At 40.0% G+C, this 23,153-nt stretch overlaps 1 protein-coding gene across 1 annotated transcript in view; it reads right to left on the bottom strand.

Annotated features, from left to right (window-relative positions):
- The window catches only part of MAP2K6 (mitogen-activated protein kinase kinase 6), a 116,978-nt gene extending 93,881 nt beyond the window's left edge, over nt 1-23,097 (bottom strand). The window contains exon 1 of the mRNA XM_046676986.1: nt 22,831-23,097. Coding sequence (XP_046532942.1) covers nt 22,831-22,846 — 16 coding nt within the window. The 5' untranslated portion in view covers nt 22,847-23,097. The remainder of the gene's footprint in view (nt 1-22,830) is intronic.
- Nucleotides 23,098-23,153: the final 56 nt, after the last annotated feature.

Below are 23,153 nucleotides of genomic sequence, written 5' to 3'. Positions count from 1 at the left end.
TATGGAAGTAGAATGAGGTACTAGAAGAAAAGCATGGACTTGTTAGTAAAAAAAGAAATCTGAATTTTGGTCACTCCCTCTATTATCTCCTTTCCTGCAATGTCCTGAGGACAATGCACCCCCCACACACCCCAGTTGTACCACAAACTTACATACCATACAGGACACACATGTTCATGCCACCTTTGCTTTTCTTTATCCTCTTCACACTGACTAAAATATGTTTCCCTTGTTGGTGAACTCTTATTTACCCTGCAAAACCCAGATCAATTTCACTTTTATCTTGAAACTTTCCTAACACCTCCTAAATTAATCACTACTTCCTCTGTGTTGTTAGAACCTCTACTGTGGTTATATTGCCATTTTTTTAGAGTCTTATCCCCCAGCCCACCCCACTCCAACTGTGAGTTCCTAGGATAAGTGAAGGTACTTACCAGGGCTAGGATTAGGCTAAGGCAAGCAAGGTCCCTAAAGGGGCACTCACTCTCAAGTGCAAGTGCATAAACTTGGTCCTTACTATCTCTCTTTCTTCAACTCAGAGGCCATCATAGAATATGCACTCAGACTCTTGTCGATTAAATGGTGAGGAACACAAGAAAGTGTGTATGATTCAGAGAATAGTTAGATGATATAGAGAAGGCAGTGTCTGACGCTGCCACGAACACATTGAATAGCCTTACTGAAGTCACTGAACCTGGCCACGTGGGAAGACCAACATGGTGCCTTTCATTGCCACAGTCTATGGCTCTGCGGCTCCAAGTTCAAAGTTCAGAAAGGAAGAGACCAAGACAGGAGAAAGCAGTCACAGGAGACTCTAGCACTTGTCTGACAAATGCACAGGATCCGGAGGGAAGAAGGGGAGACTCTAAGAATAGGCACCAAATATGGGAGAGGCAAGATATGTTGACAGGAAATAAAGATAAGAGGCTGAGTAGAGGAGAGGATGCATGTTAGGGAGTGAAAAATAAGCTGAATATATATTGGACAGTTTGGGTGGAAAAAGACAACGAAACACCCTAGAAAACCAGGTAATTCTGGTGCTTGGGGCTGAACAATAGAATAGAAAATACTGTTTTATAATAATAGCTAGAAGACCAAAAGCTACAATTCCTAGTGTCTACTAGGTGCCAGGCAAGTTTAGGTATAACATGAAAATGATCCCATTTAATTTTCGAATCAAGCTTCTAAGGTTGCTATTATCATTATCCCATTTTACAGATGTGGACACTCAGATTTAGTGAAGATAAGTATTCAAGGTCACACAGCTGCAAGGGACAGAACCAGATTTAATTCATGCTTTATTGCCCTAAACACACCCAAGAGGGGAGGAATGTCATATGGAGTGGGAACTGGGGTAGGGTTGGCAGCTACGGTACAAAAAAGAGCCGGTCCAAGAGAATTTTGTTCTCAGGATGCAAGCTTAATACAAAAAAGAAAAGATCATTAGAAAAAGGGGGGAAATGAAGAGGGTATACATAGAGGAATGGGGTGCAGAGTGGGGTGGGGGAGATAACTTTAGGTAGAGGTCAAAGATAACATCAGTCAAGAGAAGTACAGTAGTCCCCCCTTATCCACAGGGGATGTGTTCTAAGACCTGCAGCGGATGCCAGAAACCGCAGGTAGTACCAAACCCTATACATACTATGTTTTTTCCTATGCATACATATTTGAGGTGTGACAGCAAAACTAGCATAAATTTCTTTTTCCTTCTTCATAATTTCACGGATAGAAGACTCGTTCTTACCAACCTCGGCATACTAGTTTTTTCTTTCTGTATTAAGAACTTTCACCTTTTCACTTAAAGGAAACACTTTACAGCTTCTCTGGCATATCTGAATTGCCAGCATCACTACTCGTGCACCTTGGGGCCATTATTAAGTAAATAAGGGCAACTTGAACACAAGCGCTATGATACCTGGACAGTCCGTCTGATAACCGAGAAGGCTACCAGGTGACTAATGGGCGGGTAACAAATCCCGTGTGGATCCGCTAGACAAAGGGAAGGAGCGGGACAGCACGAGATTTCATCAGGCTACTCAGAACGGCAGGCGATTGAAAATTTATGAATTACTTCTGGAATTTTCCATTTACTATTTTCGGACCACGGGTAACTGAAACTGTGGATCCGAGGGGACTGCTGGTAATGGCTACAGAATAAGTAAGACTGGGGTTCAACCTCCAGACCACAACTTACTAACTGATGTGTCCTAGAGAAGCAATTGGACCTCCCCAAACTTCAATTCTCACATCTCTAAAATGAAAATAATAAATCTGACTTTACATGCACCATCTCTGAATCTTCTTCACAGTCCCATTGAGTGCTTGAGCATCACAGGCATCTAATAAATGGTAATCTTGTTACTACTGAGAATAGACGAAACAATGCAAGGACAGATGCAGAGATGTGAGGTCAGGGCATGGATATATGGCCGGACGCAGGGGTGGTGCTCAGTCATTTTTGGCAAAGAGGCAAATTCATCTGTGAGAGAGAGGAAGGCAGAGGGAGCTGGAGATCTCACAGGAAAGCAGAAGATGTAAATAACTTTCTCTGCAATTCTCAGAACATTAAAACTGAAAGGGACCTGAAGAAAAATTTAACCAAATTCTTTCCTTACCTCCATTTTACTGATGAGCATACAAGCAAATTTGTTCCCTAAAGGGCCAATAGGAAATATTTTAGGCTTTGTGGGCCATAGTTTCTGTCCTAATAATTCTACTCTGCCATTGTAGCATGAAAGCAGAGAAACTCCATAAACAAATGAGTGTAGCTGCATTCCAATAAAACTTTATTTATAGACAGAGAAATTTGAACTCCATATAATTTTCACATATCATGAAATATTCTTCTTTTGATTTTTTAAAAATCATTTGGAAATGTATAAACCATTTTAGCTTGCAGGCTGTACAAAAACACTTAGCGGACCATAGTTTGCCAAGCCTTGCCATACAGAGGTTAAGAGCTCAGGCTAAAGATAGACATGAATTTGAGTTTTGCCCCCACAATTTACTAGAAGTGAAACTTCAGCTATGGCATTTAGTCTTCCTAAATCTCCTCATTTACAAACTCCTCATTTATAAAATGTGCATAAAAGTTATACCTATTCCATACAATTTTGTGAGGATGAAATGAGATAATACACGTAAAAGAGCTTAGCAGAGGGCCTGGTTCAAAATCAAACCAAAATAACAGAGAGAAAACACTAGCCCCAGGAAAATGCAGGTGGCACAGTTAACTAACAACTAACCGAGGACAGACCCCTGTGCCCATCTACTCAATTCAATATCTTCTCCAGTCCCAGAGCTATTGGTAGACTTGGCTTTACAAGAAGTCAGATATGCATGAATACGTAATTCAGCGGCACTAAAAAAAAGTCACCTTGTCCCCTTGGAAATGTCTCCCCATCCCTGAGACTTCACCATTAGAAGTATATTACTTTATTTTAAGCTTTTTTCCACTTGAACAACGCAAACTCCCTCGGGTGAGTTTTTAATTTAAGTTCTATTAGCTACACTTATACATAATTTATTGACTACTTTTGAAGCGGTTCTCTAGACATTAGATTTTGATAGAAAACATAAAGAGGAAAAAATGTTGTATACCCATACAATGGAATGTTATTCAGCCATAAAAAGTAATGAAGTACTACATGATACAACATGGACTGGACTTTGAAAACATTATGCGAAGTGAAAGAAGCCAGATACAAAAGGCCACATAGCATAGGATTCCATTCATAGGAAATATCTAGAATAGGCAAATCCATGGAGACGGAAAGTAGATTAGTGGTTGCCAGGGACTAGGGAGACGGGCGATGGGGAATGACTGCTTAATGGGAGTGACTGCTTTCCATCTGTGGTGATAAAAATGTTCTGGAACTAGATAGTGGCGATGGTTGCACAACCTTGTGAATATACTAAAAACCACAGAACTGTATACTTTCAAAATGACGCAAATGGTGAGTTCTACGCTACGTGTATTTTACCACAATAAAAAGTATACATCTATATAAAGAAGACGCCTGAGGATTCTGCAGGTTTGATAAGAAGTTCTCATTTGAGAAGTGAAAGGAAATGCTTAAAAAAAAGAGGCTAAATTCATCAAAGAGCATCTTAGTCCACTTTACAAGTGTGCATAAGGCTAACTCTGCATCCTGCTAATAAATAATTTGTTCAGACAGTACTTGTCGAGTACCCACTATGTGGCAGGCACTGAGCCTGGCTCTGAGGATAAAATAGTAGACAAGACAGAAAGGTGTTTCTTAAAATTCTTTCCAATCTTTAATTAACCAGAGCAACAGCCGCCATCCAGTCGTTTTTACAAAAATATATGCAGAATATTGACTGTAGAATCAGTATTACAAAACTAAAAAAGTGATAGCATTTCTTAATAATTCTCCTTTGAAGACTGCCTGAGAAATAGCGTATCCAACAGTGAGAAAAAGGAAGCCAATGTTCTCTGGATCAAGAGAACCAAAGAACTGTGCTCTTGGAGGGGGTGGGGTTGGGGTGGCAGAAGCTCCAGGGAAAAAGTATGGAATTTAGATGAGATCTGTTAATTTGCAAACGTGTTATCTTTCCAAAGCTAAATCTCTACAGAGGACAGAGAAGTGTGACAGCTGTTCACTTCTTTTAAAGTGTTGTTTGCAGTCTAACAATCTAACACTGCTGGCAGCACATCTATTTTTTTTCTTTTAAATCAATTCCAAATGATTGGAATATATTTTCGATTTTTTTTTTTAACTTTTAGGAACATCAGATCTAAACCAACCCATAAAGCTGATTCTATCCTTTTTTTGAAGACTTCATAATGTTTCTTGGTCATACATCCTTGCACTTATGACTCTTATACAAAGAACAAAGTTCTTCCTCAATCTCCATTATTCACCTTTTAGTCTTACAGTGAAAATGGATACACGCATTTTGGAAAACAAACAAGTGTCTAGTTATATATAAATTCAGGTTACTATTAGAGTATGGTTTAAGCAGTTAATTTCTTCCAAATGTCTACTAAAAACAACGGAAGCATGGATGATTTTCTTGAGCCCCGCTAGAATTGAGGAAAGGTAAGATGTTTGAAATACTTCATCACTAGCATTCACCTGTCTTAATTTTATGCTTCTGTACTTGCACCATATCTCTGTATTCTCCAAATGTTTTAGCCTTAATGTATCCTCCCAATGAAATAAGGCATTTCTTTAAAACAATAGAATGCAGTGGCCATCCAGTTACAAGAAGAGGAAACTGAGGCCCAAGGAGCTTAGATGAGGTAGATGAGATTACAGATCTAGTTAGAAATACAAATAACAGGGGCCGACCCAGTGGCACAGCAGCTAAGCGCGCACGTTCCGCTTCAGCAGCCCGGGGTTCACCAGTTCGAATCCCGGGTGTGGACATGGCACCGCTTGGCAAGCCATGCTGTGGTAGGCGTCCCATGTATAAAATAGAGGAAGATGGGCATGGATGTTATCTCAGGGCTAGTCTTCCTCAAAAAAAACCAAACAAATAACTAGTTAATTTTTTTTCTCTGATTTGTTGCTAAATTTGCTGGTAAGAACTATGCAAGGCTGTGGATATAGACTTTGGAAATTTTAAGTTAAAAAAGAGAAAGCTGAAAAATAATACAAAATAGTATTAACTGCTTATGAACTTTGGAGGAGACCACTTTAGGTTTGGTTGTGCATTTCATCATCTCCTAAGTACTCCCTCCCACACTTTTGAAAGACCCTAAACCATGGAGCATTTTCCTCTTTCACAGATCAAGACTGACTTCCAAAGGTCCGGACAGTTAGAATCTCCAGCTCTAAAAACGGAGGCTGGGGTTTCTGTTCTGTGAAACCTCCAGAATGGCAGGCACTCAATGTAAGAAGCACTCGCATGACCTCACGGAGGAATCAAATGGGGTGAGCAGGCAAGCTTCCTGGGTTTTGGCAGGCAGGAATGTCAAGTTAGTTAGCTAAAAAACAAAAAAGCAGGGTGGGAGACATGCCCATATGAATGAAAACCATATAATCAGACCTCAAGGCATGCCCTGTTGAACAGAGGCAAGTGCGAGTTGGTGAAATGCCAACAAAATGTCATTATGAGTTGAGTCATCAAATGGTAGTTAAAGAAAATTGCATTCAATACTAATCAACCCGTGCAAACTCTCTTCCCCATAAAGGTTGATATCTTTTTTTTTTTCTAACTGATAAAGCAAGTTAATCGTAGACTTGCCAAAGGAAAGCTCTTCAATGCCAATTTGGCTCTCCGTTTCATACCGAGCTGAGAATATTAACAAAACGTGTTGCTAAGGGACATAGACGCATGGTTCAGTCTAAAATACAAAATTATATTAATCTAGCTGCTGGAAGAAACCCTCTCTCAGTAGCACTTCATACTGCGGATTTGAGTCAGGCAATGAATGCCTCCTAAATTGCAAGGCCTTCCACCCCTTGGCCCCCACCTATTTCTCCTACCTCACCTCTCACTGCTCTGCTGGACGACTCCCTACATGCCAACCACCAGAGCTTTAGGCTTTCCCGGACACTTGTGCCATTTCACACTGCCCCACAGACCAGAACTGGGTCTGCTTTGATTTCCCCCCTTTAATCTCTGACTCTCCCATTTGCCTCCCAAAATCCAAACAGTTAATCACTTTTCCTTTGAGCTATCATTAAATCACAAATATTGGTACAAGTCTGACCCCCATTAGAATGTGAGCTTCTTGCAAGTAGGAATCATCTCTCTGCACACTCCCTGGTGCCTAGCCGTGAATCACACAGAGAAGGATCCCACAAATGTTGATAAGGAATGAAGGAATAAATGGATGAATGGCTGCATGCATAATTGAACAGATCCATTCAATCATCTGATCACCGACTGAATAAACAGAGGTCGTGATTTTTACCGTGCCTGGTGCTCTCACTTATTTTTTATCTTTAAGCCTCAGGGGTTAGTTTTGTCTTTATAGGAAGAGCATAAGAGCTCTCCAGAGAGTCAAAGGTTGGCTTAGCATCAAGATGCACCTGGGATGCTAACAACAGTCCAGGTGTGAGTATCAGATCTGTCTTCCAAACTTAGCTCACCATCACCTTGGCCTTTGCAGCTAATCTCTCTTGGTCATAACTGCTTTATCTATAAAGTGAGGTGTTCAGCCTAGATGACTTCTAAGGTCCCTGCTAGGTGTAACATTCTATGGTTCTAAATTCTTATCTTTACATCTTGCCAGGTATCTACTGCCCAGACTCTTTGTACCACATACATTTGGGCAACTGTCACATCATCAGAAAGTCAATCTTGTATTTATCACTTAGCCATTAGAGAGCACCAGTGCGCCTTTTCTGTGTTCTCTCCATTTCAAGGGCATTGACTCAGTTTGTTCCCCTGATGGTATTATTGCTCTTTTTATTGTTCAAGTGGCCCCTTCTAAAGGCAACCAGCAACTGAACAAAGGATAGCCTGGATGGTCCGAACCTCTTCCACTCACAGAGAATATGAGAGAATCTGAGGAGATGTAGCTCCTTTCTTAATAACCAAGTTCTTTATTATTAATAGTATGCAAATTTATAATGAGTTTTTATTTTAAAAATTATATAAAACATCACAGGTCACAATACTGTCAAAGCTTCATTCAAGTATATGTCTAAGCAGCCACATTCATTGTTCTCATTTTTTCTTGTATTTCCTTTCCGCCTGCTTATTATGTCAATCCATTTGACTGTCTCACTGAGGCCCCTTCTCAGGTAACCTGTTTTTACAACACCTCTAAGTGGGCAGCACGCCATGTGGTTACCCCTCACATGCACAGGGATGACACCTGACTCAGGTCCAGCCAATCCAGCAGCCAATCATCATCAGAAATTTTTTCTTCTTTTGCAAGAGAGAGAACTTGATCTCAGACCAGAGACTGTAACCGGCCAAAGAATGGTGGGTACTGAAGCTGCAGTCATACAGATGCAGCTCTCGTAGCTCTTTTAAACCATGTACATTCTGACAAGTTACCAAAACTCTGGTCTACAGCGGAAAGCGGCAAAGAGTCTCAGAGAAAAACAGAATGAGGACACATGCAAAGGGAAAGTGAGGAGGCAATCAGAAAATGCCTTTCTCAGTTCCTACCAGGCTCAGCTCTACCTCCTGCAATTGGATTCAATGAAATTCTCCCTAATATAACAGTCCTCTTACCCATGGTTTAGCTTTCCATGGTTTCGGTTACCAGCAATCAACAGTAGTCCAAAAACATTAAAGGGAAAATTCCAGAAATAAACAATTCATAAGTTTTAAATTGCACACTGTTCTGAGTAGTGTGATGACATCTCCCGCCATCCCACTGTGTCCAGCTTGCCCGGGACATGAATCATCCCTTTGTTGGACCCCCAACCACCGCCACTGTCTGCTCCTGCCATCTAACCATCGACATCCTCATAGCTGGATGATCCTCCTTCTGACATATCGTTAAAATGTCAATAGTAGCCTAACGCTATGTCACAATGCCTACATCATTCACCTCACTTAATGTCATCACGTAGGCATTGTGTCATCTCACATCATCACAAGAAGGGTGACTACTGTACAACAAGATATTTTGAGAGACAGAGAGACCACATTCGCATAACTTTTATTACAGTATATTGCTATAATTGTTCTATTTTATTACTAGCTATTGTTATTAATCTCTTATTGTGCCTAATTTAGAAGTTAAACTATCACAGGTACGTATGCATAGGAAAAAACATAATACTATATAGAGGGAGTTCAGCACTATCGCCGGTTCCAGGCATCCACTGGGAATCTTAGAATGTAGCCCCGCAGATGAGGGGGCCTGCTGCAAAGACTCTTTTACTTGAGTAAAACAAAATACACACAAATACACAAACACGTACACATACCTGTAATCACTCTATTTATTTATATCCATTCTTCCTCGGTCATAAGCACCTTTGCATTGATGTTATCGCCCTCTCCTCATAACCTGTTACATCAGGTAGGTATCTGTAACTTCAGCTATTCCTTTATTATTATGCAATAGGATGTTTTTATTTTTCACTATTTTGACATGGCAGTTACATAGTAGAAAACATGAACTTTTGAATTTAAATGAACTAGATTCAAATCCCAGCTCTGCAACCACTAACTGTATGATCTTAGGCAAGTTATTAACCTGAGTTCCAATTTCCTCCTTTATAAAATGGAGATAATTTTACCTACCTCTCAGGTTTTCATGAAGATTAGAGCTAAGAAATCCTTGCACACAGTAGGCATTCAAAAGTCGCTAGCTATTATGGGATAGGTTCTCATAAATGGAAATGCTGGATCAAAGGGAACGAAAATTGTGCAGGTTCTTGATATGGCCCAATTGCTTTTGCAAACACTGATTCTCCACTTGCCCCTGACATACTTTTAGCACAGAACAGCAGCACAAGCTTTCTTGGAGCACTTGCATTTCTACTTCCCAGCTCTGCCTTGGAATTGGATGTCAAGGACTCAGGGCTGCTTTTTCACATTAGACCATGTTCATCTCTTAACCTGAGAGAGAAACCCAGTAGCTGGTTTCAGTCTTCAAGCAACTAGCCTGACAATCCAGCTGATTCACTATTTCCTGTTTTCCTCTGACTCTGTTGGCCCCACTTAGAGAGCTGCATGCAGGTACTCAGCATGGAGATGAAGTCTGGGCTTGTTTTAAACAATCCCCATCGAGTTTCTGTTGCTCTTTTTCTGCATATCCTTCTGCACATCCTTCTGCACACTACCTCCCCAGGCTTGCCAGGAGTGCATCATCACACAACAGCCAGATGAACAAAGATCACTTTGGAAGCTGAAAGAAACAGGTGAGGTAGATACTGATTTCTTATATGCAGGGCTAATACGGAACAAAACCATATATTTGTGCCTGGATTCTGCACCCTGATATCTTGGACTCTTGTGCTCTCTGATCCCTGCTTTCCCACTAACCTCTTTGTTTATTATTTCTTTCTTCCCCTTCCACGTCGACTCATCTAACTCTTGACTTTTTTCCTCACTTCTGCTGCCCACATTTTCTTTTGCTGTTTGAATCACTGTCCCAGGACCATCCACCAGCTCTGAGGGACGCCTTACCTTCCTGCGGCTTTTTCTGGGTTGCCCACCTGGTCACACTCTTGAAGCATGCCACCATCAACACCCTGGCAGGACAGTTTGACAGATGGATGTCTGTTCTAAGCTGGGAAAGCTCCGTCCCACTGACCTCACCCCTGACCACCTCACACAACATGTCCTGACAATTCCATCCCTTATTGTCCCCTCTTACTGAAGCTGATCCTGGTATTTTTATACATAATTTTATGCTAAATATACTCAGACCACATTAAGAAAATAAAGCTGCCTATTAACTATACACAGTTGAAAAGATCTTTTGTTAATAATCAATATTGTAGGAGCTTGGTAACACTCGAGTAGTACTCTTTTTTTTTAAGGCTTACAGGCCTTTTCTAAAAATAAGCTTTGCCTGGCTACAGATCCTTGGTTCTTAGTCACTCCCATTCCCTCTTAAGCTTTGTTCCATTAGGACTAGAACCATTTGTTACAAAGGGAAGGATGTCCCTGCCCCCACCAAGTGCCACCTCTGTATCTACGCATGAAAGCTGCCTGTGACAACCACTGAGAGAGTTTTGCAGGTCTCATTATCACTAAACACTAATTAAGTTTTGGGAATCAATACAGTAACAGCGTGTGTTTGTGTGTGTGTGTATGTTTTCTAATTTAACACTCCCCGGTTTAGAAGCATCTGGTCTTTCATTATTGATAGAAAACGAGAAGAGCAAGCAGGTAGTCTGCTCAAGGACCAGATGGCAAGTCTCTTGTTTTACTTGCTTATTCTCCTAAGAAGAACCACACTGAGAGTTCCCTTATTCCAAGTTAATGTCCTTTCTCTACAGACAGGACTTCTCCATCTTCCCAGGTTAAGTTCCGCCCCTCACCACGCTTGGTATCCCAGAAGCATCTTGTACCAAAATTTACATGCATGTCACACACAGTAGCCTTAGTTTGCTGACATGTTTGTCTTCCCAAGTTATGAGTTGAATTGTGTCCCCCCAAAATTCTTATGTTGACATCTTAACCCCTAGTACCTCAGAATATGACCTTACTTGGAAATACAGGTGTTGCATACATCATTAGTTACGATGAAGTCATATGGGATTACAGTGGGCCCCTAACCCAATATGACTGGTATTCTCATAAAAAGGGGCAATTTGGACACAGGTACACACACAAGGAGAACGCCACATGAACATGAAGGCAGAGATCTGGGCAATGCACCTACAAGCCAAGGAATGTCAAAGATGGTTAGCAAACCACCAGAAGCTAGGAGAAAAGCAAGGAACAGGTTCTCCCTTCCAGCCCTAAGAAAGAACCAACCCTGCCACCACCTTGATCTCAGACTTCTGGCTTCTAGAACTGTGAGACAATAAATTTCTGTTGTGTGAAGCCACCCAATTTGTGGTATTTTGTTATGGCAGCCCCAGAGAACTAATACATCCTACTAGACTGTGAGCTTCTTGAGAGATGGAATTCTATTCATCTTCATAGTCACCTAGCACTGTGCAAGGTGCAGATTATTAACTTAAGTGTTCAATAATGTTTGTTCAACTCAACCAAGAAATAAGGAAACATAGAGTCCTCTGGCCCCACCCTCTCACTCATCCACCTCACCCCCTATACTGCCAACATTGGCTTTCCTGTCCTTAGACAGGTCACATTAGAAACAAAAGGTTGAAATTCGAGATGGAAAAAATCTTTCTAACCCTAATGTATCAAAATTCCTCAATCTCATTCCTAAATAAATTCCAGAATTCAATCTGCATTTTTTTTTTCTACTTTACCTATAAATAGAACCTCATTCAGGAACAAAGTACCAAGCAAGAAGACTTGGCAAGCCACTTGAACGAGATGATACAGCCGGCAGGTCCTATCTACCTGGCTGGGTCATATGTTCTCTTTAACTGCACAGCAAGGTGAGGCAAAAACTTCCCTGTGGCTTTCCCAACTCTGCCCGAGGTGATTCAGCCCACCCACCTTACCCACTCTACCGACTCTGAGTTGAATGAAGTCACTGAGGAAAAAGAAGGTGACTAAGTGCTAGTTACACTGAGCAACAGCCTATTGTGAGCTCCAGAGCTATAGGTCATTGTATTTTTTAAGCCAAGATACTGAAAGAAAAATTAATTTAACCTGTCAATTGTATTAAATATATTTATCTTTTAAGTGGAATTTTTCTGAAACTAAAAATACATACAAAAAATTTACGAAATCCCTTGGCAGTATCCAGTATCATGCTTGAGAAATAAGTTTGGTAAAATAAAGAACCTTCTGGAACACCTCTCTTAAGGTAACTAAAATGAGAATTCAGAAGTACATTAAACAGTTTTCCTCCTCTTTAAGTGACTTCAGATGATTCTAGAAAAGGGAAAAGGACTAAGAAATGGAAAAGGCAGGTTGGCAGGTTATAAAAAATGAAAATTACAGCTGTGGCCATGCTCTGGAAAATATTCCCTGACCTAGCTAGACGTTGATTATTGAACCAACAGCTTGCTTATATAATTACAGTGTGCCTATAAACCTGGTTGATATGATATACTTGTTTAACTATTAACTTCTAGATTTCCTGGAGTTTCCACAATCCAAAAAACACCTAAAAGTATGAGATATGATATGTTCCATTTATTAACCTATTGTGATCATAAGCAATAACTACAGTACATAACTTGGTAAGAAAAAAGAAGTTCTTAGAAAACATAAGCAAGGTATTTAAGCTCCAGATATTCTGCTTGGGCATCTTCTCTCTTTAATTCTGCTAAGAAACTATTCTGCCTATATGAACATTCTATTGGTGCCCCTGTATACTTGAAGTCAAGATTCCTTCTCCATCACTCCTTTGGATCTAGGACACAATATCCTCAGCAGCTCTGAAAATTACATTAATACTTGCAAGCTCATTGTAAAAACTTTCATGATCTCCCTCTCATTCATAGGACCTCCCAACTCACAGTATCTCTTCAAAGCCTGTCATCTAGGATTCTATCCTACATATTTCTGTACTTTTCTTACTCCCACTAGACTAGAAACTTCTTAAGGGCTGGAGGGAAAGGAAGAGTAAAGCAAATGTATGTTTATGGAGAGCTTATTATATAACACAATGCCTCAAACCCAGAAGTGCATTCAATAAATATTCATCAAATAAATGAATGCCAAGCACTGGCCAAAACACATTACATACATAAACTCGCTTAATTTTCATAACAACCCCGTGAATGAGTGTCAGTCTCTCCATTTAGCAGGTGAGGAAATGGAAGCTAGAGGTTAAGCAGATTTTTCAAGGCTCATAGCCAGTGAGTGGAAGAGTAGAGCAGGCTGCATTTCTGTCTAGTTCCACCAAGCACAATGTCTTAAACATAACAATCGATCACAAATTTATTTGTCGAATTGATCTGGACAAACCCCTTATCCAAGTTCTCTCTTTAGGTATTTTCAGAGTCTTTGGGACTATTTTTGTAAAATGGCAAAGGTGTTTGGGGTGCAGAAAGGAGTAAATAAAGTGGGGAGAATATGCTTATAAAGTTTTCAAATATCACGGAAAGGCTGTCTCTGCACATTCACTGCAAAACAATTTTCCATTCTGTTCTTTTTTCCATTCTGTTCCCACTGGTTTTTCAGATTCTAGCCTTACCTTATCTCCAACTCATCCCTCCCATGAGGGATTGGAGGAGGCAGAATGAAGGTAGGGAATAAATAACTTGTCACTCAACATCCAGACCATCTATTCCCATGGTTTCACCCTGGGATCATGGGAAACCACTGAAGCACAGGTACGACTGTTCTGCTTTGGCCGGAGAGAACTCACTGGTTTAAAAGTAAATTCATTCCCCAACCCCCCACCTCCTCTACCACAAAAAGAGGGAATTCTAGTTTCTTCCACAACCATCCAGTACAGGAGGAAAAACAGTAGAGACGTAGGTTCACTCACAATTTCAAGGAAACTGCACTTGTCACATTTACATAGAAATAACCAGGAAGAAGGGAAATTACTAAACCAAAAAGGGGCTGTATTCCTAAGTATTCGTCTACTTAGGTATGGTGCCAAACTGGCCATGTTCTTACTGCTGTTTTAAAACAATTTAACTTTGATGGGAGGGAGACACAGAAAGTTTGGGTCTGCTTAGTTACAGCCTATAAGACAGCTAATGGAATCAATATTCATGTCTGATGTTTAACATAAACTTCCTGTCTGTGCAGACAGGATCTATCAGTAGACCAACTGAAACTAGCCTCTTTCAACCAGTGGGCAATTTGTACTTGGAATTCAACTTTAACACTCAGTATGAGTCACACTCAGTATTCTACGATTAGCAGAAGCTTAAAGGAACATGTTAAAAGGATCCTATACATAGGTAGACACAGGTCAGCCCCTCCTAACTACCTTATCTGGCCCTGGTATGCCCAAATATCCACGGAATCCATTCACGTTTTCAATCTCCAACCACGTATTTTGGGTAGTGGGTTCATAAATTTGTTATGGAGTCACAACTCAAGTCCGGTAGCCAGGAGCTCAGGTTCTGGGGTCAGACAGACCTTGATTAAAGCCTCTGCTGTGCCACTATCCACCTGGACACCTAAGGCACGTTCCTTAACCTCTCTGGCCTCAGTTTGCTCGTATACAAAATGGGACATCATTTTACCAGGCCCTAGTGAAGGTAGAATGAGATAATTTACATCCATCACTAAGCACAGTATCCGGAATATAGAAAAAATCTCAGTGGTGTTACCATCTGGGACGGTAGGAATTCTAGCACTTCCTTCTGTGTGACTCAAACTTATCGCGGTCTGGGTATGGTGAACAAATCTGGGCTCATCCTACCAAAGCTACTCTGTCTTCCTGTAGCTTCCACCCCCTCCCCCTTCATTTTCAGAACCTTTACCAGGACATTCCTTCCTAAATACATACAATACCCACAATGTAAGTGACTCTGTGAGCTAAAGGATCCTCATACCCACATGAAAACTGTCCCCGCAGGGTTGGGGGAGTAAATGTGAGAAATGGCCCTAACCATTGTAGGAGAAGATAACAGAGGCTGTCTTACCGTAGAGGGAAACTTCTGTCTTTAGTCCACACAGAAACAACGATGGAACTTCTGAGCTGCATCACGATAATAACCAACAAAGCCAGGCTACGGTGGTAGTGAGAGTTGTTTTTACTTTATTTGCTTTTCAAACAAAATGTAAGACCAAGAAAAGGGGAGAATGAGGGACTAACGGAAGAACTAATGAGCAGCTTCTCAATAGGAGGGGAAAAAAAAAAAGAAATATAAAGCAAACAGGAAGAGTGCAGCTGAGGGGAAAGGACCCCAGGATGGGCTAAAGGAGACTGGTAGCTCAGTTCAGCGGAAATGAGCAATGGCCTACAAATCTCAAACCCAGGAGAAACACCACTCAGACATTTCCTGTCGGCTGGGCCCCAGAGGTCACTGGCTGAGTAGTGGGTGAGAAGTTATCCAGGTTAACAACTTCCAATTAAAGCCAAGGATGAATGTAATATAGAAGCTCCATCATGAAAAGACTCCATTACTTGCTTGAGTGAAGTCATAAAGGGCAAGACTAGCAGACTTTTCTTGAAAAGGACCAGACAGTAAATATTTTTGGCTTTGTGGGACAGTCTCCATCCCAACCATTCAATTCTACCATCGCAGAGGGAAAAGCAGCCATGGACAACATATGAATGAATGAGCATAGCTGTATTCCAATAAAACTTTATTTGTGACACTGAATTTGAAGTTTATATAATTTTTATGTGTCATGAAATGTTATTGTTTTGATATATTTCCCCCCAGTCATTTAAAAATATGCAAACTGTTTTCATTTATGGGCTGTACTTAAAAACAGGTAGGACTGGATTTGGCCCATGGACTGCAGTTTGCTGACCCCTGGTTACAAGCACGGGCCCTGTGCTCAGACAGGCCTGGCCTAGCATCCTGCCTCTGTAGCTTACTGGCTATCCAGCCATGAGCAAGTCAGTTAACTCACGGGAGCCTCAGATTCTTCATTTGTAAATTAACAACAGCATCTGCCCCTAGAGGATTTATGTGACGTTCAAAAGCGTACTAGGTGAAAACTGACTGACATAAGATAAGTGACGATGACAATGATGATGATGATGATGATGATGACGGTGATGATAGCATGGGGTGTGGGTTGCGATCAGTATCCAGATCTGTAGCTAATGGTCTGTGAAAAAAAGACTGATCAAAACCCAACTTAAGGAGAGATTTACAGAGTAGAAAATGAAATAGATGATAAGAGACCCAGCAGGTGCCTATTTAATGCCTCAATTCAGAATTGAGTTGACTAATTTATGATGATTTGTGATAGACACCATTTTGTGTAGATTATAACCTGAATATCCTTTCCACGGAGAAAGAAGTGGTTTTATGGACCGCATACCAAACTGTGTGAACCAGCTCAGGGAAGGAAGACCGTCTCTGTCTCTGAGGAGACAGAGTGGGGAACAAGACCAGGGCAGAAGGCGGGGCAGCCAGTAACAGCACCAGTGGTCGAGGAGGAAGTGGGGAATCCTCTCATCTGGGGGTTATCCGTGCAGAGTTCCCTGTTTTGTCACAAGACAGCCTGAAACCCTTCAGAGGCTCAAGTTCAGAGGTAACTTACAAACCAGTTCCTGAAACCAGCACAGGATGGATGAATTCCCTTCAATCCTATCCCGCTGGATTCTTTAGACAACTCATCTTAGTTCTGCATACTTTTAAAAGAGAAAGGTAGTCAGGGATCATGTAACCTTTAAATCTGCTCAGAGGGCCTAGGTAGGAGAGATGACACTTCTTAGCCATCATAAGTTGCTTTCTGTGCTATCCTTACAACTTCCAAATATCAAGCAAAGATATAACAGGAATATTAATGCAAACAAGCAGGAAAACTGCATTATAATTTAATGACCCCGAACCTTTTATGAAACATGGGGAAAAATGAAAGAGATCTCTACTGATGAAAAAATACTTTTATTGTCAGACACTTATTGAGCACCTATTATTTATAAGCACAATGCTAAAAGAGACGCAAAGATGTATACGAAGAAACGTTAGCTACCCAGCAGGGGCTTTCAGAGATCATCCATAAAAGGTAAACAACAATTACAGTGGTTAAAACTGAACGCTGATACTGTAGGTACTCGGAATTAAAACGAGAGTGTTTGCAAAATATCCTTTGGCAGAGAATCGGTAAGAAAGCCCAGCACCATGATTCATGTATGACCATTTCTTGGGCGCAGAAAAAGAACCCCTGCTGATGGTCCCATCAGCCTCCCTGGCCAGCCTGCCCCCGAGAAAAACAAACAATACAAAAAATAGGAAATGTACTAAAGATTCTGAAGAAAAAAAAGTTTTATAAATGTGGATTACTAGTGTTTATGGTGGTTTAGTGAAAAGAACTTCAGGACAGAGAATCAGGAAACATTAAGTTCCACCTGTGGCTCTGTCTTCAGGCAAACTACTTACTTCCAAGACCTCAGTTTGCTCATCTGTGAAATGAGATGATTGGACTAGAAAACTCCTTTCGCAGCTGTAAACTCTATCACTTAATATCAGGATGCATAAATAGGCACATTTAGTAAGGAAAGCTATGTTAAGAATACGTTAAGTGTGACTGATTTAAATAACTTGTGAGGTCAGCAAAGTTGATCCTAGCCTTAATTCTTCTAACAAATCTAGTAACCCAAAGTAAACCTCCTTTTATGACTCGGCATTGCATGTGAAGTTTAAAAAAAAGAGAATTATTCTGCAACAATGCACATAACACAATCAGGTGCTATGGAAGAATTATTCACAAAATGAAAGAAAATCTAATTTTGCCTGTAGAGATAACTGAAAATGCAGAAATGTCCAGAAGCAAGTTATTTCCCAGGCTGGAATTTTAATCAGATCATTACATTTTTCTTTTTATTTTCATATTGGTCTGGATACCTATAGACAGTAAAACAAAATGAGCTTATAAAATATGTGATGTTTACTTAAGACATTTTGGTGAAAATTAAAATTAGAATCCACTAGGGAACTAAGTTGTTTAGATGTATGGAACCCAACTTTGAACCCATGATTGCCTAAGCTCTTCAACTTTGGAATTTTCTGGCCTCACTTTGAAAATAAATTGATCCCCACATTGAAATTTTAAAGATACAATTTTATGAGGAAGAAAATAAATTCAAATACATGAAACACAAATGTCAAAAAGGTGGGGGCATTCAACTTTTTTATTACTAAAAAATGCAAATGAGAATAAAGTATTAATACCTTTCATTGAATTGGCAAAGTTTTTCAAATTATTATACCCAGGATGAAGGTAAGTAGGCATAACCTTTGTAGAGAGCAATTTATTTGGCAATCTTTACCACCACGATGCCTAAAAGGAGAGAATGGGTACTTCCAAATATCGTTGGTGGGAATGAGAATTAGTGTTAGCTCTCTGTGGGGCAATTTGGCCACATCTCCATGCATGTCCCTGAACCTAGCACTTTCACTTCTAGGAATTCATCCTAAAGAGATAATTGGGCAAACGTGCAAAGATGTATGTTCAAGGTATTCCTTGCAGTATTGTTAACAGCTGTAAAAAAAAAAAAAAAAATAGAAACTATGTGAAAGTCCAATAGGAGATTGATTAAACAGCTACATTCTTACAAATTAAAATAAGCAATTGTTAAAAAGAATGAGGTGAACATATGTGTGTGCATATAAAAAGATGTCCAAGATATATGGCAGAGTATAAAGCAAGTTGCAAAATATTACATATAGTGTGTAAAACAGCATGTATGAGTATGTATGTATGTACAAATGCAAAGAGATAGTCACCAAAAAGTTAACAGTAATTACCTCTGGACGGTATGACTTGGAGTGATTTTTATTTTCTTGTTATGAATTTCTCTTTGGTTTGAACTTTTTTCATGAGTATATATCATTTTATGATAATGAAGAAGTTATTTTTAAAAGGTGGAGAAGAGAATGGGCAGTGGGAAGAATTGGATATCCATAACCAGTAGTTTTGCATCCTGGAATTTAGTCTGAGGCCATGGTATACACAGTAACTTAGGAAGGGGGATGGTCATCACGGGAATATCCCTAACATTGAAAGTTACTAAATATTAAGGTCCTATTTAAATAAATACAACAGAATTGGATATTACGAATGTAGAAACACTAATTTGATTACTTCACAGTCTATTGGTAAGTGAAGCAAAAGGGAAGTGAATAGACATTGGTTGTATACATATTTTCAATTTATTCATATACATATACATAAAATAGAAAAAAAGTCCAAAAGGATATATGCCAAAATGTATTCTATAGTAACTGATGATTCTTATTTTCCTTTTCCATATTTTCAAGTGTTTCTATAATGAACAAGTCTTATTTATGTACTTTTTTAAGTTTTAAAACTATTCCTTACAGATCTTTCAGATTTTAAAATACTGGAAAGTAGTTACAATAATACTAAGCTGTGAAAAACAAACCGATGAGAATCTCAATCCTTTTCTCCAGCGTTAAGCAGACCACCAAGAGACCCCGGTGAGTGCCCCTGCAGCTGAGTCGCAGCCTGCTGGAAAGAACTGAACGCCCCACTAACACAAAACAAGCTCAGGAAACCCAAGGTGCCTATTCTGATTTTGTGTCCTGAGATGGACGAGGTTATAAAACACACTGGCTCAGATTACAGACTAAGCATGACAAGTCCGGCTGGTACAACCTAACAAAGGAATTGACACAGAATGAGAAATTTACATTTCCAGGGCGGAATGAATTACAGAAGCAAAGCACCCATAGCAGGGTTAAGCCTACCACTCTCCTACATGCTGCTGAATTATGCCTTACACACATTTCTCACGACGTGATTTACCTATTACTACCTTAAACTGAGATAAACTAGGATTTTTAAAAGGTGAATAGAGGGAGAAATGAGAAAGAGTGCAGGGTCAAACTTTTTGTAGATTTTCAGGTGAACTGGGAGATGCCAGGCCTCCCTTCCTTCCTCTCTCCTTCCCTCCCTCCCTCAGATCATTATGGCTGATAACAATAGTTTTTCTCTCCCGGGTAATGTAGATGACACATTTTTCCTGTAGCCTGTCTTCCTGTAAAGTGCAGGAATTCCTGCACTTTCTGGGTGCCCTTCCTGTTAACTTACATTTCAGATTTCCTCAAAAGGCATTCTACCGCTTTAATATTTGAAAAATGTCAGCTCAACCCCAGACAGCTAATATAAACAAGCTGAAAAGCATACCACCTAAAGTTACAACTGTGGAAAACAAAATTTCTTTTTAAGAAATTCTTTCTCGGAATCTCACTGTTGGTAAGGCTGGAAAGAAGTAACTGGCTCCTTCAGCTCCCAGGGACTCTGTAATTCTTTTGCCTCTGCTGTGCCTTAAATTAGAGGTCTGTAAAACCGAATTATAGTGATCTAGAAAGTTCGTAAAGGTCCTTGAATTGAACATGTTGTTAAATTCTTCAACACTGTGAGGTTGCATCCACCTTTCACTTTTCCTCCCATTTCATTTGGTTATAGTATTACAAAGAAGTTTGCTACTGCAAAAAATGTCTTGGCCATTTGAAACTGCCATAGCTGAATTAGGCCAATTCCACATTTAAAGTCCAGGCCAAAGCTCCTTTGCCTTTTCTGAAATGATCACCCACTTCTTTCTACCAATAATTTTCCTTTGGGACAGAAACCCCATGTTCACTCCGTATGTACCTTCCAAACACAACCCAATTAAGAAAACTTTTTGGATGAATGGGAATTGATTTGAAGAAGCATCAGTACCTGATCTATTATGTGTGCACCCATAATGGAAGAGTGCCATGCTAATATTTCTTTTAGCTTTCCAACTCAAAAACTTGCGCTACTAGGAGTGAGCTACCTTAGGAGTGAGCCCCAAAAATGCAAAAAGGAAACTGATTTAGTTTAGACCCTGAGGTGCAAAGATCAGATCACTCTAACATCACCTTCTTCATGAAACCTTCCTGACTATCTCCCAGAGAGATCACCTCCATCCCTAAAGTCCAACAGCACCATTTCTCTTCACTATCTACGCAATTATCTTGTATTATAACGATTGTATACATGCTTTCTTTCACCAACCACAGACTAAGTTCCTGGAAGGAAGCAACTACATTTTAAATATTTTTGTATGCCCCCAAATCCTGTGCACTACATCCGACTATCTATCTCTATGTGTACATACATACACATACATACACAGACACATATGTATCACGATATGTTTATACACATATTAAACTGAACTGAATGAATGAGTGAAAATATACACAAATACAAAGTAACTAGATGTCATCTCTTTAATACATCAAAGCATGGAATGCCCCTTCTAAGCTACTATTTCTCTGGTCAATTAGGAGATTGTAGGTTTCCCCTCTCTTAAGAAACATCTGCACCTCATAATGCCAATTCCTATGTTCTTCAGCATTCTCAGCCTTTCAGATTTCCATTCTCCCCTAAGACTCAAAGACAAGCAGAGCCCTACTTTGAACTCTTAAGAATACGTACTACTTCCTTCTTGGGCTGAGATGCATGCTTCCCATCAGGTAGAATTAAAAAGTGGTACAACTACTCCAAAAAAAGCGGCAGAAAGCTTATGAGACACTTTCATTTCACCAGGTCTTACTTACCTATGTCGTGCCCCAGGTAGCCTAACTCACCCAGTGCCTAACCCACCTCTCCATTCCATACATTCTCAGATGGCATACGCTTTCTCTATAGTAAAGAAGGATTGATTATTGAAACAAGTGACTTAGGGTCCTGGAGGCACCTGACAACACCCCCTCAAGTTCTCTTGATGCCATGTTAGAAATTTTATTTTTTTTAATCCCCTCCCCAGCATGACATTAAGTCTGCAAAATACAACTGCGTAAAAAAAAATTTAAGAAAAAGAAAAGAACACAAAGAAAACAACCATAACCCTGAACTTCTGACCTATTATAATTGACTAAATATATGCAATTACACACTTAAAAGATTTCATTATGGTTGTCAATGAAACAGTGCAGTCTCCCCACGTTGGTGTAATGCTTAAAAGTACAGTTTTTCCCCCAACATTTCCCCCGAGATGCAAAGCATCTTCCTTATGGGAAGACATAAAAAATCTATGTCCTCATTGCTGCTTCTAAATACTGCGAACCCAAAAGCAATTGGTGTAAAGTGCAAAATCTCGGAAGAGAAAGTCTTCTTGTCTGCTTTTCTGTAACATGCTATTATTCACACTTCACCTTTACTTCCTTTAAAAACCAAAAGTTGTTTAATGTTCAAAGCGATATCAATGGAAATTTAGCTAAATACTGGTACCGCAACGGCTCATTCCCAAAGGCATATAAGGTTACATTAATTTCCGACTAGTTTAACTCAAGTTTTACCTTTCATCTTCACCTACAGACTTTTTAAAAGTTTGTACCCTTGTTGCACATAAAATTACTTGTAATATGTGTGCATACCAAAGAATTTTACAATTATATAAAGCATTGCACTTTTAGACGCTACCAACCTGCTCTATCTCTCCTGACTGTGCAAAAGGCAAAAAGAGCTCAGTAATCCTAGCAGAAGAATGCAAATAACGTCAATGCACAGCTGAACTGCAAGCCCTGCCTTACAGGAACTCTCTGTGTCTGCAAAAAAAAGACACATACTAAACAGGAAATGCAACTGAGCTGTGGAAAACCTCAAACTTAAAAATGCAATCGCCAGGCGAAAATTGCATCCATGCATTCATAAATGCATGCACAAGCCTTTGCATTTTTGCAAGTAATGCAAATAGACTCTTACCTTTCGACTGAGACATTTTCCCCTTTCCTTTGATGGGGGAGGGGAGCACAAAAGACTTTGCCTTGCTTCTCTTCTGTAGCTAGTTTTGCAACAAAGATGCAAGCTGCAGGCGTGCAATCTTCATGCAAGTGGAGTTTCTCTTGACCGATGCAGCAGATGGACTTTCAGGGAATCAAGATGGAAATGCACACCTTGCAAAACAGACTGGAAAGTGATTTTTCCCCCAGTTGCAACGTTAGGGAAGGCTGTGCTGCAGCTACATGATGGGCCAGGGCTGGCAGCTAAAAGCTCCAAACTTGGAACTGAGTATCTTAGTGCGCAGA

This window comes from Equus quagga, chromosome 11 (genome assembly GCF_021613505.1).
Source record: "Equus quagga isolate Etosha38 chromosome 11, UCLA_HA_Equagga_1.0, whole genome shotgun sequence".
In the NCBI taxonomy this organism is placed as follows: domain Eukaryota; kingdom Metazoa; phylum Chordata; class Mammalia; order Perissodactyla; family Equidae; genus Equus; species Equus quagga.
The sequence above is the reverse complement of the archived record's forward strand: the minus strand, read 5'-3'. Positions and strand labels throughout refer to the sequence as shown.